General features: G+C 45.8%; 1 protein-coding gene across 1 annotated transcript in view; it reads right to left on the bottom strand.

Moving 5' to 3' along the window:
• Positions 1 to 5,678: 5,678 nt before the first annotated feature.
• Positions 5,679 to 11,893, bottom strand: part of LOC116983569 (FYVE, RhoGEF and PH domain-containing protein 5-like) — a 53,827-nt gene continuing 47,612 nt past the window's right edge. The window contains exons 21-22 of the mRNA XM_033037354.1: positions 11,667 to 11,821; positions 5,679 to 7,364 (exon numbers count right to left, since the gene is read on the bottom strand). Coding sequence (XP_032893245.1) covers positions 7,328 to 7,364; positions 11,667 to 11,821 — 192 coding nt within the window. The 3' untranslated portion in view covers positions 5,679 to 7,327. The remainder of the gene's footprint in view (positions 7,365 to 11,666; positions 11,822 to 11,893) is intronic.

Here is an 11,893-nt window from a genome sequence, read left to right as displayed (position 1 = left end):
CAATGATGCAAATGCTGCTTGCAAATGTGTAAGCTTACAGTTCGGGGTGGTATTCCAAAGACAGCTGTGTGTAAGTCAGGATTTATAGTCTGTCTGCAGATATGGGAGAATACCTCAAATAATCAACACCGTCTTACATTCCCGACATATTAACTATCCCGACATCAGTCATCTTCGCAATGTTGGTTGCACACGTCACAGAAGCTTTACAAAACTAGGTAGACTGTACAAAATCGCTGTTACAAACCTATTCACAACACGGTCTGCCTTTAAATGTTGGTAAACAAAACAATGCTCACCTGCTGCCGTTCAATTGCTCTGCTAACACGAGACGTTTACATCTTTTAGTCCCCTGCACCGGAGCCGACTGCAGTCCAAAGATGTTCTGAATAGGAACTGCGAAGGGGGGTTTGCTTTGGGACGATTAAAGCATGAAACTGCTTCACAAAGTAAATGTTCCTAAAATTGCAAAGTGGCTGAAAAAAACTAATATTGATGTCGCAGCTGTGAACACTACACGGCTTTGTCGGGATCTGGGTTTGGATATATTTTGCTCTTCCTTCATTGCCTTTAAGTCATGAACAGCATTTTGTGTGCCGTGCTTCTGTTACCCGTCAGCGCGGTAAATGCCCCCCATTCATCTCCGGTGTTACTCACTTTTCTGGCACCGCGACAGTTCTGTTGCTCGGAGAGGGCATTGGGGTTGGGGTTAGGACAGTCTGAGTAGCGATGCACAGTGCTGTGATATCCTTTCCCCACAACTGAACTTAGCAAGTGCAGCAGGCAGTGAAGAAAGCAAATGGTATGTTAGCATTCGTAGCAAAAGGATTTGCGTATAAGAGCAGGGAGGTTCTACTGCAGTTGTACAGGGTCTTGGTGAGACCACACCTGGAGCATTGCGTACAGCTTTGGTCTCCTAATCTGAGGGAAGACATTCTTGCCATAGAGGGAGTACAGAGAAGGTTCACCAGACTGATTCCTGGGATGTCAGGACTTTCATATGAAGAAAGACTGGATAGACTCGGCTTGTACACGCTAGAATTTAGAAGATTGAGGGGGGATCTTATAGAAACTTACAAAATTCTTAAGGGGTTCGACAGGCTAGATGCAGGAAGATTATTCCCGATGTTGGGGAAGTCCAGAACTAGGGGTCACAGTTTAAGGATAAGGGGGAAGTCTTTTAAGACCGAGATGAGAAAATCATTTTTTACACAGAGAGTGGTGAATCTGTTGAATTCTCTGCCACAGAATGTAGTTGAGGCCAGTTCATTGGCTATATTTAAGGGGGAGTTAGATGTGGCCCTTGTGGCTAAAGGGATCAGGGGGTATGGAGAGAAGGCAGGGATGGGTTACTGAGTTGGATGATCAGCCATGATCATATTGAATGGCGGTGCAGGCTCGAAGGGCCGGATGGCCTACTCCTGCACCTATTTTCTATGTTTCTATGTTTCTATGTCTTCCTTGGTGATCTGATGTCCGTGGACACTGTGCTGGAGGATCTGCTCCGTCTGATCCTCTGGCTGTTGCCAGTTTTCCCCGATGTAAATAATCTGGCCCGCTTCACATCTAATCGTGGTGACTAACCGTTACCGTTCACAAGTTATCCTTTGATTTTCCCCTCCCCTCCCCAGCTCTCCTACAGCCCACTGTCTCGACCTCTTCCTGTCTTCTTCCCGCCCCCACCACCCCCACCACAGTCTGAAGAAGGGTCTCGACCCGAAACGTCACCGCTGCCTTCGCTCCATAGATGCTGCCTCACCCGCCGAGTTTCTCCAGCATTTGTATCTACCTTCTTTGTTTTCAGTGGTCGCTTGCGTGACATCCCATTCTGTTGTCTGCGCTCCGTACACCCTTCAGGAAAGCTGAATTAATGTTTCGCTATTTGTCCACATTTGCCGCTGTAAGTTGTGTGAAAGGGCGGAGGCGGCCTGGTACCCCTCTGGTACAAACGTGGGGGCAGCGAGTGACTTCGCTATGCCTGCGTTTTGGGTTGTAGCTGGTTGTGTGCAAGAGTGTCTGTTGATTTGAAAACAACTTTGGTAACTAGTTTGTGGCCTTCGTTTCCTAGTGCCAATTATAAAAACGGTGTCCAGACTCCTTGTTTTCCCTTCAACTGCTTTTACTTTGGAGGGGGTGTTGGGTTTTAACGATGCAGATTCGTTAGTCTAACCCTGAATGTGTCCACACTCTCCAAATGTCATCTCCACACCTGTTCTAACACATTGGAAGATAGACACAACATGCTGAAGTCACTCGGTGGGACAGGCAGCATCTCCGGAGAGAAGGAATGGGTGACGTTTCGGGTCGATACACTTCTTCAGACCAATGTGTAGGAAGGAACTGCAGTTTAAACCGAAGATAGACACAAAAATGCTGGAGTAACTCAACAGGGCAGACAGCGTCTCTGGAGAGAAGGGACAGGGGACGTTTCGGGTCGCGGCTGTAGAAGGGTCACGATCCGAAACGTGACCTGTTCCTTTTCTCCAGAGATGCTGCCTGACCCGTTGAGTTACTCCAGCTTTTTGTGTCTGTCTTGTTCTAACACATTGATCACCGGAGCACTTCTGGAAGATCGGACAACCCAATCCCATGTCTGCAGATGCTTCAGGGATGGTGGCCGAGCGAGTTGGTATCAATGTTTAAAGGTTGTGCTGTTCCGCTCCACCCTTCTGGATGTTTACAGCACCAGCTCTTGTTTTCCTCGAACAATTTGTCTCTGGACTGTCTGTCAGCGGTAAATCCCCACTGTCGCCTATGCTTTGTCCTGACTGAAGATCATAGTTACCGGGTCACGAGCCGCGCAATGTAAGATTTTAATTCTGAATGTGTCTATACTCCCCAAATGTTATTTATTCTATCGGTACCTGATCCCTCGTTAACTTTATTTGGTAGGTATTTTAATACATTTCCCGTGGCGCCAGTTTGACAACAGTTTGTGAGAGTTGATTCCACAAGTTATAGGAGTAGAATTAGGCTATTCGGCCCATCGGGTCTACTCTGCCATTCAATCAAAGATGATCTCTGCACCCTAATCCTATTTCCTTGCCTTCTCCCCATAACCCTTGACATCCGTTCTAATCAAGAATTTGTCTATCACTGCCTTAAAAAATATCCACTGACTTGGCCTCCCCAGCCCTCTGTGGCATTTAGTTCCACAAATGAACTATCCTCTGACTAAAGAAGTTCTCGCCCTCTTTCTAACAGCGTGCCCTTGAATTCTGATTCCGCGGGCATCCGCCACCTGTTCGTTTTAATATCCAATTTGCCCTTTAACGCGCTCATTCCATCAGTCCTATTCTAGTTTGGAAGGCACCTCGCCCATTATCTTACCAATTCGGAGAGGGAGCGGCAGTTCAATTTTCAGCAGAGCCGGTTTCTCTTGCTTACCCGGCCCACATTAATATTTTTGAGGTGGGGAAATGAGCCTTTGTTGTTCGTTTTTTATTTGTGTAAAGTATGTAGGAAGGAACTGCCTATGCTGGTTTAAACCGAAGATAGACACAACATGCTGGAGTCACTCAGCGGGGCAGGCAGTATCTCTGGAGAGAAGGAATGGGTGACATTTCAGTTTGAGACCGTTCTTCAGACTGATGTTTTATACTATTGGGACTGATTTTCAGAGAGGCTGGGTGTGGTAGTTTGATTAATTGTGGGTATTAATGTGGCTGTTCGTTTAAGGTGGTCATTACCTGGATCTACGTAAACGTGGTATCAATGGGTTTCTCTGGTCCCAATTTAGGCTTCAAGTTTGTGGCTATTTTGGTTTAAACCAACATCTGCAGTTCCTACCTATTCGTTTTTGGTCTATTTGGATCCTTGTTCTCTGTGGCATTTCTGAAGACATGGGGAACATGTCAGTCTTGAGGTGAACTTGTCAGTTTGCAGGTAGTGTGATAATCATGCCATTTGTGCTCTGTTCTCACTAATGGAGATTCAGTCTCATGAGAGACTGCCGCTTTGATCCAGCCCTGCAAATCCATTTGCCTTTATTAAGTTCCACATTTTCTCATTGTCCTGGCCTTCATCCTATTAAGTATTAATTCTGGATTTGGAGCTATGCTTAGTGCATGACTCATTATGGGTCTCAACACCTTTCTCTCAACACCTCAGTCACCCTGCTTGTTCATCCTACGCTCATCGCCCAAGCACTCTTCCCACTTCCACCTATATCATTACTTCCCAGCTTTGCATTTCAATCCCTATCCGATACCCTTTTGTCTCATGTTCACCTTTAGCCTTGGTCCACATGTACACAAATACAGGCTGGTGTGATTAGTGTCGATGGGACATGTTGGGCCGAAGGGCTTGCTCCACTCTGGATGACTCTATGTATCTGTTCTGATCAGTAATCACTCCGTACATTAGCACTATACACATTTTCCCCCCGAAGCTAATTAATTTACCAATCTGTACATCTTTGGAGTGTGGGAGGAAAGCAGAGCACCCAGAGAAAACCCACATAGTCACAGGTAGAATATACAAAACTCAGAGCGGGCTGCCAGCATGGTCAGGACTGAACCTGGGTCTCTGGTGCTGTCTGGCAGTAACTCTACATCTGCACCACTGTACTATCCCTGTACAGCTGGACTGTATTGGAAATACCGAACTTGACTGCTAGCGGTAAGCAGACTGCTTCATACAGTGGGCAAAAACCTTCTCAAGGAAGGTTGTACAACTAAATAAACATTTCCCATTGATTCAGCACCATGAATTATATTAACTAGATGAGTTTACAATAGGTTATTGTGAATGTCTACTGAACTATTGGCAATTGAACGTAACACAGCTAGACTTTATTGGAAAGGCCTAACTAGACTACTTGCAATAAGGAGAATGTGTTTTCATAGAAACATAGAAACATAGAAATTAGGTGCAGGAGTAGGCCATTCGGCCCCTCGAGCCTGCACCGCCATTCAATATGATCATCCATTTCCTTGCTCTCTCATCATCTATGACACGTTTGCATCCATGCCCATCACACGAGAGGCAATATGCAGAGGAGGATAATCTGAAATACCACATGTATTTAAGATGTGGGAAGAAAGTGCAGCACACAGAGGAAACCTAGGCAGTCACAGGCAGAACATTCAAACTCCCTGCAGACTGCACCCATGGTCAGGATCGAACCCTGGTCTCTCTACCTGCTGCCCTTGTATGCCACCCTTGCGGAATCCCCCGTGTTATATTGGACTAAATACGAGTACCGAGGGGAACCACAGAGAATGTGCAAACTCCAAACACATGTATGCTCTTTACTGCATGGAAGCTGATTATGGACTTTAATAAAACAAACAAACTTCTTCACCCAGGGTGGCGAGTACTGCCGGAGCGGGTGGTGGAAGCAGTGTCACTATTTAAGCATACAGCATTTAAGTATCTAGATAACCACATAAATCAAATGGCCCAGGCATAGAAGGCTCTGGATTAAGTGCTGGTATACGGGATTTGTATAGGTGAGTGCACATGATGGGCCAAACAGCTTTCTTGCAAGCTGCATAATTCTCCGACTTTAGGGATGATACTCCACAGAGCTAGAATTTGTCTCTTTCTGCTTTCAGTCCACATAAAGTATTTCAGGATATACTGAGCTGCTAAAAGTTTTTATTGGAGAGTAGATATGAAGAGGGAGAAGTAAGATGTTTTTGAAGATATCAAACATTGGATTACTACCCGATCAGTTGGTGGAAAAAAATACTTTATTTCTTTACTGAAAATAAGTTGGAGATTATCTCTGCATTCCTGGATGAGCCTGCAACATTAAATGTCCCATTTTCCTGTTCCGTGAAACCCTGCTTTCATCTGTAACAAGATATAACAGATAATTATAAAACTTGGCATCCCTCCTTACCTGCTAAGGAGAGTGGCTTTATGGAGAAAGTGTCCAAGCTAAATGATGTTAACTCAGACATCAACAAGCCAGAGAGAGAGAGAGAGAGCTCCTGGCTCAGTAATTCAGTTGCTCCAGAGGTTTTGTGGTGAATACAGGGTCAGTTAGCAATTTATACAGAATGCTAGTCATTGAATAACTTGCACTGGGTTTAGAATGTTTATTGATTCCAAATACTTTTCACTCAAACTTTCTACCCCTTCCTTTGCCATTTCAGACGGCAACTCTAACCTGTGTTCGACTGCAAAGCCATAACTTGAATAAAACAGATTATTATCCACATGTCTTCTTACTCGGCACCCTCAGCACATGGTTTGCATTCCAACTCTTCCCCCTGCATAATCAGTTGTCTTCTGCGACATTCACTTTATTTCCAGGAACTCTAGCATTGCGTTCAATTGCAGATCATGAGAAAGAGAAGCACAGCTTGTTCACAAACACGGGTACTTCCTGCAGATTCGTTCAGTTTCCTTGTGCCTGGAATTCTCCCCGGTGGAGCCCTCTCACCTCCCATCCCTACGTCAAAAAGAGATGTGCACCCACTCAAAGGACCTCCAATCCCATGACCATATCCACACCCATCCCACCAAACTGTGGCACTGGCTGTGAACCTAAACTGGCTGAAGAAGGTTCCTGACCTGAAGCACCACCTGTGCATTGCTCTTCACTAATGCAGCCTGACCCACTGAGTTCCTCCAGCAGTTAGTTTTTTGCTTCAGAGTCCAGCTTCTGCAGTCACTTGTGTCTCCAATTCACCAGGTCTGATGTTAGCTGGGGTAAATATCAGATCTCACAATTCACACAAATATTTCCATTAGGCCATATTTGTCTCAGAAATTCTCAGCTCTACATTTCACTAGAAAGCAGAAAAGGAAAATCAGGCTGTGTTGCCATGGCATTGGATCAAAGGCCCATGCAGTTGCAATCATGCATGCAGCTGAGTCTATTGCTTCTGAACATCCATTCTGCTACCAATTGACAATGATTAAAAAAAAACAACAGTTCCAGTTTGACCCTCAATATGCTCCAACTTTAAGCATGAATGATGCTGGATCTCTCATCTATTCTGAGCCTTTGGTCTCTTTTCTGAGGTCAGATATTCGGGACTATTCAGATTGCCAGAGAGAGATTTAAATGAGACCATGAGGAACTCATTCCAGTAAGAGGGCTGCAAGGGGTTCTGTGTACAGTGTGCTGCATAGACTTTACACCGCTATTCTATCAGAAAAGCAACATCGTCTTATAACTGTACGGAAGTTGGCAAATTCTGTGGAAGGCTGAGCTGTAAACAATTCCAAAGATTCTCAAAGGTGAGGTGAAGAATTGTCCCGAGCTGCACGGAAACTCCAGCACGTTGGTGGATGATGGTGGTGCCACTGCACAGTCGCTGAAGGATCACACAAAGTGGGACCATCTCACTGTGAGCAGGTGCCATTACTGCTACAACACAGACGCTCCAAGCATGGCTTCAATCCACCTGAGAAGCAGAACATTAACAACAGTATCAGTACAGTAGGGATACAAGACTCTGCAGACACTGGATTCTGGAACATAAAAATAAACTGCTGGAGTAACTCAGCAGGTCAGGCATCATCTGTGGAGGGAAATGGGCAAATGATGTTTTGTGTTGGGACCTTGGGAGCAAACTGTTAAAAACCAATATAGCACAGAAACAGGCCCTTCGGCCTCTTGGGTTCCTATGAATTTTTCCCCCTCAGGACCTTAAACCTATGCCTCTTGACTCTCATCCTCTGTGGGGAAAAAACTGCATTCACCCAGTCTATTTTCCTCATGATATTATACACCTCTATTAGATCACCGGAACTCCACAGAATAAAGTCCTTACCTGCACAATCTCTCCCTATAGCTCAGGCCCTGAAGTCCTAGTAACTTCCAAATTTCTATACTCAATTTCCCGAGTAATGAAGGCCAGTGTTCTTGACCACACTGTCTATCAGCGATGCTGCTTTCAGGGAACTATGTACTCGTTCGTCTGGATCTCTCTGTCTCACAACACTCCACAACACTCCTTAGGGCCCTACCATACAACCAGCTCCTCTCCCTGCCCTGTAGAACGGAGCGGTTCAGGAGATCCTTCACCCCTGCAGCCATTAGATTTTATAATTCGGACCGCTAGGCTGTAGGGGGATGCATTTTGCAATTTTTAATTTTTAATTGTTAATTATTGGTCTTTTTAAGTATTTATTGCTCTCAGGTAGTGTCCACATTGTATTCTATGTATTTTCTGTCTGCGTTCGTTTTGAATCTGTGGGTTTGTTGGTTGGGGGCTTCTGGACATCTGAATTTCCCTGAGGGGATCAATAAAGTATTTATTATTATTATTATTATTATTATTCACCGTGAAGGTCATAGAGTTATACAGCGTTGAAAAAGGCCCTTCGGCCCAACTTGCCGACACCGGCCAACATGTCCTATCTACACTAGACCCACTTGCCTGGGTTTGGTCCATATCTCTCTAAACCTATACTATCCATGTACCTGTCCAAATGTTTTTAAATGGTGTGATGCTACCTGCCTCAACTACCTCCTCTGGCAGCTCATTCCATACAGCCCACCGCCCATTGTGTAAAAATATTGTCCCTCAGGTTCCTATTGAATCTTTCCCCCCTTGCCTTAAACCTACAATTCGAGACGGTGTACTCTGGTCAGACAGCATCTCTGGAGAAAAGGAATAGATGACGTTTAAGATCAAAACCCTTTTTCAGGTAAGATCACCTGTCATCCCCCTATGCTCCAAGGAATAAAGTCCATGCCTGCTCAACTTCACCCGATAGCTCAAGCGCTTGACTCCTGGCAGCATCTTCGTAAAAGGATTTGCCTACCGATTTGCCGTCCCATTTGCCTGCATGGGGTCAACTCTGAGCGGAGATCCAGGTGGCAGTGAACTACACAAGGACGGGTAGAATTGCGATGTGATCATTCCGAGTGAGACCAGTCGCAGCAAAAATGACAAAGGGTAGCACTACAAGTCACTATCAATCATGGGCAACACAGTCAATGCTGCATAAAATATAGGCTCAAGCATGAATAGCTACTGAATACAACCAAACAAACAAAAAACGAGAAAGTAATTTAAAAGAGAATGTGCCGAAACATGCGAGGTTGGAGAGAGTCAGAAGTCAAATTAACTAGGGAGACAGCTCAGAAAGTGAAAGCAAACACAAGAACTGAATGCTGGTTACCTACATTGATAACCTGTGTGTGAACATAGATATATCACTAGATAGACAAAAATGCTGGAGAAACTCAGCGGGTGAGGCAGCATCTATGGAGCGACGGAAATAGGCGACGTTTCGGGTCGAGACCCTTCTTCAGACATCACTTGTAAGTTTGTAGGTGACATGAAATTTGCTGGTGTTGTTGACAGTGAGGAGGGCAACTGTAGGGAATTGTTAGCTATTGGTAAGATAAGCAGAGCAATGGCAAGTGGAATTGAATTGTAAAGTGATCACTATCACCCTGAGCACCGGCACACCACAGGGCTGTGTACTAAGCCCCATGCTCTACTCCCTCTTCACTCACGACTGTGTTCCTGCATTCGACACCAACACCATCGTGAAGTTTGCAGACGACACAACAGTGATTGGGCTGATCACCAACGGTGATGAAACAAAATACAGAGCGGAGGTGCAGAACCTGGCGGACTGGTGCACACGCAACAACTTGTCACTAAACACCTCCAAGACCAAGGAGCTGATTATTGACTTCAGGAGGTCCCATAATGGAGAATACGCCCCAATCTCCATTTACGGGGAAAGTGTGGAGAGAGTGTCCAGCTTTAAGTTTCTGGGCACTCATATTTCAGAGGACCTCACATGGTCCACCAACACCGCTGCGCTGGTCAAGAAGGCACAGCAACGACTGTTCTTCCTGAGGACATTAAAAAAGACTGGTCTGCCCCAACAGCTGCTGACAACCTTCTACCGCTGCACCACAGAGAGCATATTAACGTATGGCATCTCTGTGTGGTATCTCAGCTGCACGGAGGCGGAGAGGAGAGCTCTTCAGCGCGTCGTCCACAGAGCGCAGAGGATTATTGGGACACAGCTACCAGCCTTGGAGGGCATCTACCACACACGGTGCCTCAGGAAGGCCGTCAGCATCCATAAAGACTCCTCACACCCTTGTAATGGACTGTTCGAACTACTTCCCTCCGGCAGACGTTACAAGGCCTTCTACGCCCGAACCTCCAGACTCAGAAACAGCTTTATTCCCAGAGCTATAGCGGCTCTGAACCGGCCCTGCTGAGTGCCCCCCATCCCCCCTGGACTGTCTCCCTCAGATGGTCACGTCGCACAGTTTATTTATTTATTTATTTACATCGGTTGGAAGCTGCATACTAAATCACGTTGCACTGATGTGCAATGACAATAAAAGATATTATTATTATTATTATTATTATTATTATTATTATTATTATTATTATGCACTTTGGTAGGATTATCAAGGAGAGGTTGTACAAAATAAAGAGCCCATGGTACCACGCCCATGAATGCCTGAAGGTGGCAGCACAGAGAGATGAGTTCATGAGGAAAGCACACGGGATATTTTGCCTTCATTAAGCAGGGCACCAATACGAGCAGGAAGGTAATAATTGGGTGATCGATGGTCGGTGTGGACCCAGTGAGCTGACGGGCCTGTTTCCACGTTGTATTGTGAAACTAAACTAAATGATTACTTAAATTGTGAACAGATACAGTTGCATTCCATAAACTAGGAAATGTGTATCTATTCCAGGTAAAATGAGATGGCATATTATCCAGTCCGAGTAAAATGAGAGTGCTTACTGAGTGTACCAGGTGACATGAGAGGGTACAGTATTTGCAATAGATAAAATATGTGGCTGAACTGAGTAATGTGCTCCGCCTAAGCCAAGGAGACTGCGTGGGTGAAGTCTGTAAAGTGAGGAATTGCTGAGTATATGTGATTACATACTCAAGAATAGGGGAATCAAGAACCAGAGGACAGAGGGGGGAAAGATTTAATAGGAACCTGAGAGGCAACTTTTTTACACAAAGGGTGGTAGGTATATCAAATGAGCTACTGGAGTCAGGCACTATCACAACATTGAAAAATACTTTGGGTAGTTACGTGGATAGGATATTAATTCATTCATCATCGTTGAAAACGTTAGTGATGTAGTGGTGCTGGTATCCAACGGGAACAGTGACGGACGCACCACACGTCTCTGTCCTCCAGTTCCTGCGGACTTCCGCCGCTGGAAGTATAGGATTTTAGTATGTGTGCTTTATCGTCATTCCTTACAATGCTATATACGACAGTGATCGCAACCTCTACTGAAGTGTGGATGGCCGTTGGCTCGTTAGAAGCTCATCCACCCTTTGACAGGTCTTGTTTTTAGTCCTGCTGTGGGGGTCCACAGCCCCCTCCTCACCTGGCAAACCAGGTGGGGGAGACGGTTTAGTCGCCGACTATCCGACCATGGAGCAGGTAGCACGGGATTACATGGTACCTGTCGCCGGGGGGGGGGGGGGGGGGGTACACCCCCGATATGACCCAACCTAGGATAGGTTTGGAGAAATTTGAGCCAAACACAGGCAGCGTGGACTAGTGTAGATGAGTATGTTGCTCGGCATGGGCAAGTTGTGCCAAAGGGGAGTGTTTCCACTCTTTATGACTGTGAGTCTACACCCTGAATTTCTACTTCACTCTCAGTGACTGCATTCAGAGTAAGCTCAAACCCAGCCTCCAGGAGTGTCAGCCAAATCTGGGCTGTGCTGTGGCTTGCGGTACATACCTCTGTGCTGTGCTGGCATCCTCTGCTTTGAAGGAGTAGTAGAGGCTGTTCTTGTGGTGGAGCTGGAACTGGGCACTGAATCCAGGGAGCTCGTCTACCTTACACTGCTTAACGGTGAAGCCCAGGAGAGGCAGACTCTCTGCTGCAATGTTGTCCTATCACAGAGCAAGGATGGGGGTGTGTTAACCTTCTGACCGTGTAATAAAGCGGGTGGGTGATGGGCTAAT

Source organism: Amblyraja radiata, chromosome 18 (genome assembly GCF_010909765.2).
Source record: "Amblyraja radiata isolate CabotCenter1 chromosome 18, sAmbRad1.1.pri, whole genome shotgun sequence".
In the NCBI taxonomy this organism is placed as follows: domain Eukaryota; kingdom Metazoa; phylum Chordata; class Chondrichthyes; order Rajiformes; family Rajidae; genus Amblyraja; species Amblyraja radiata.
This window is presented reverse-complemented; position numbering and strand designations above follow the sequence as displayed.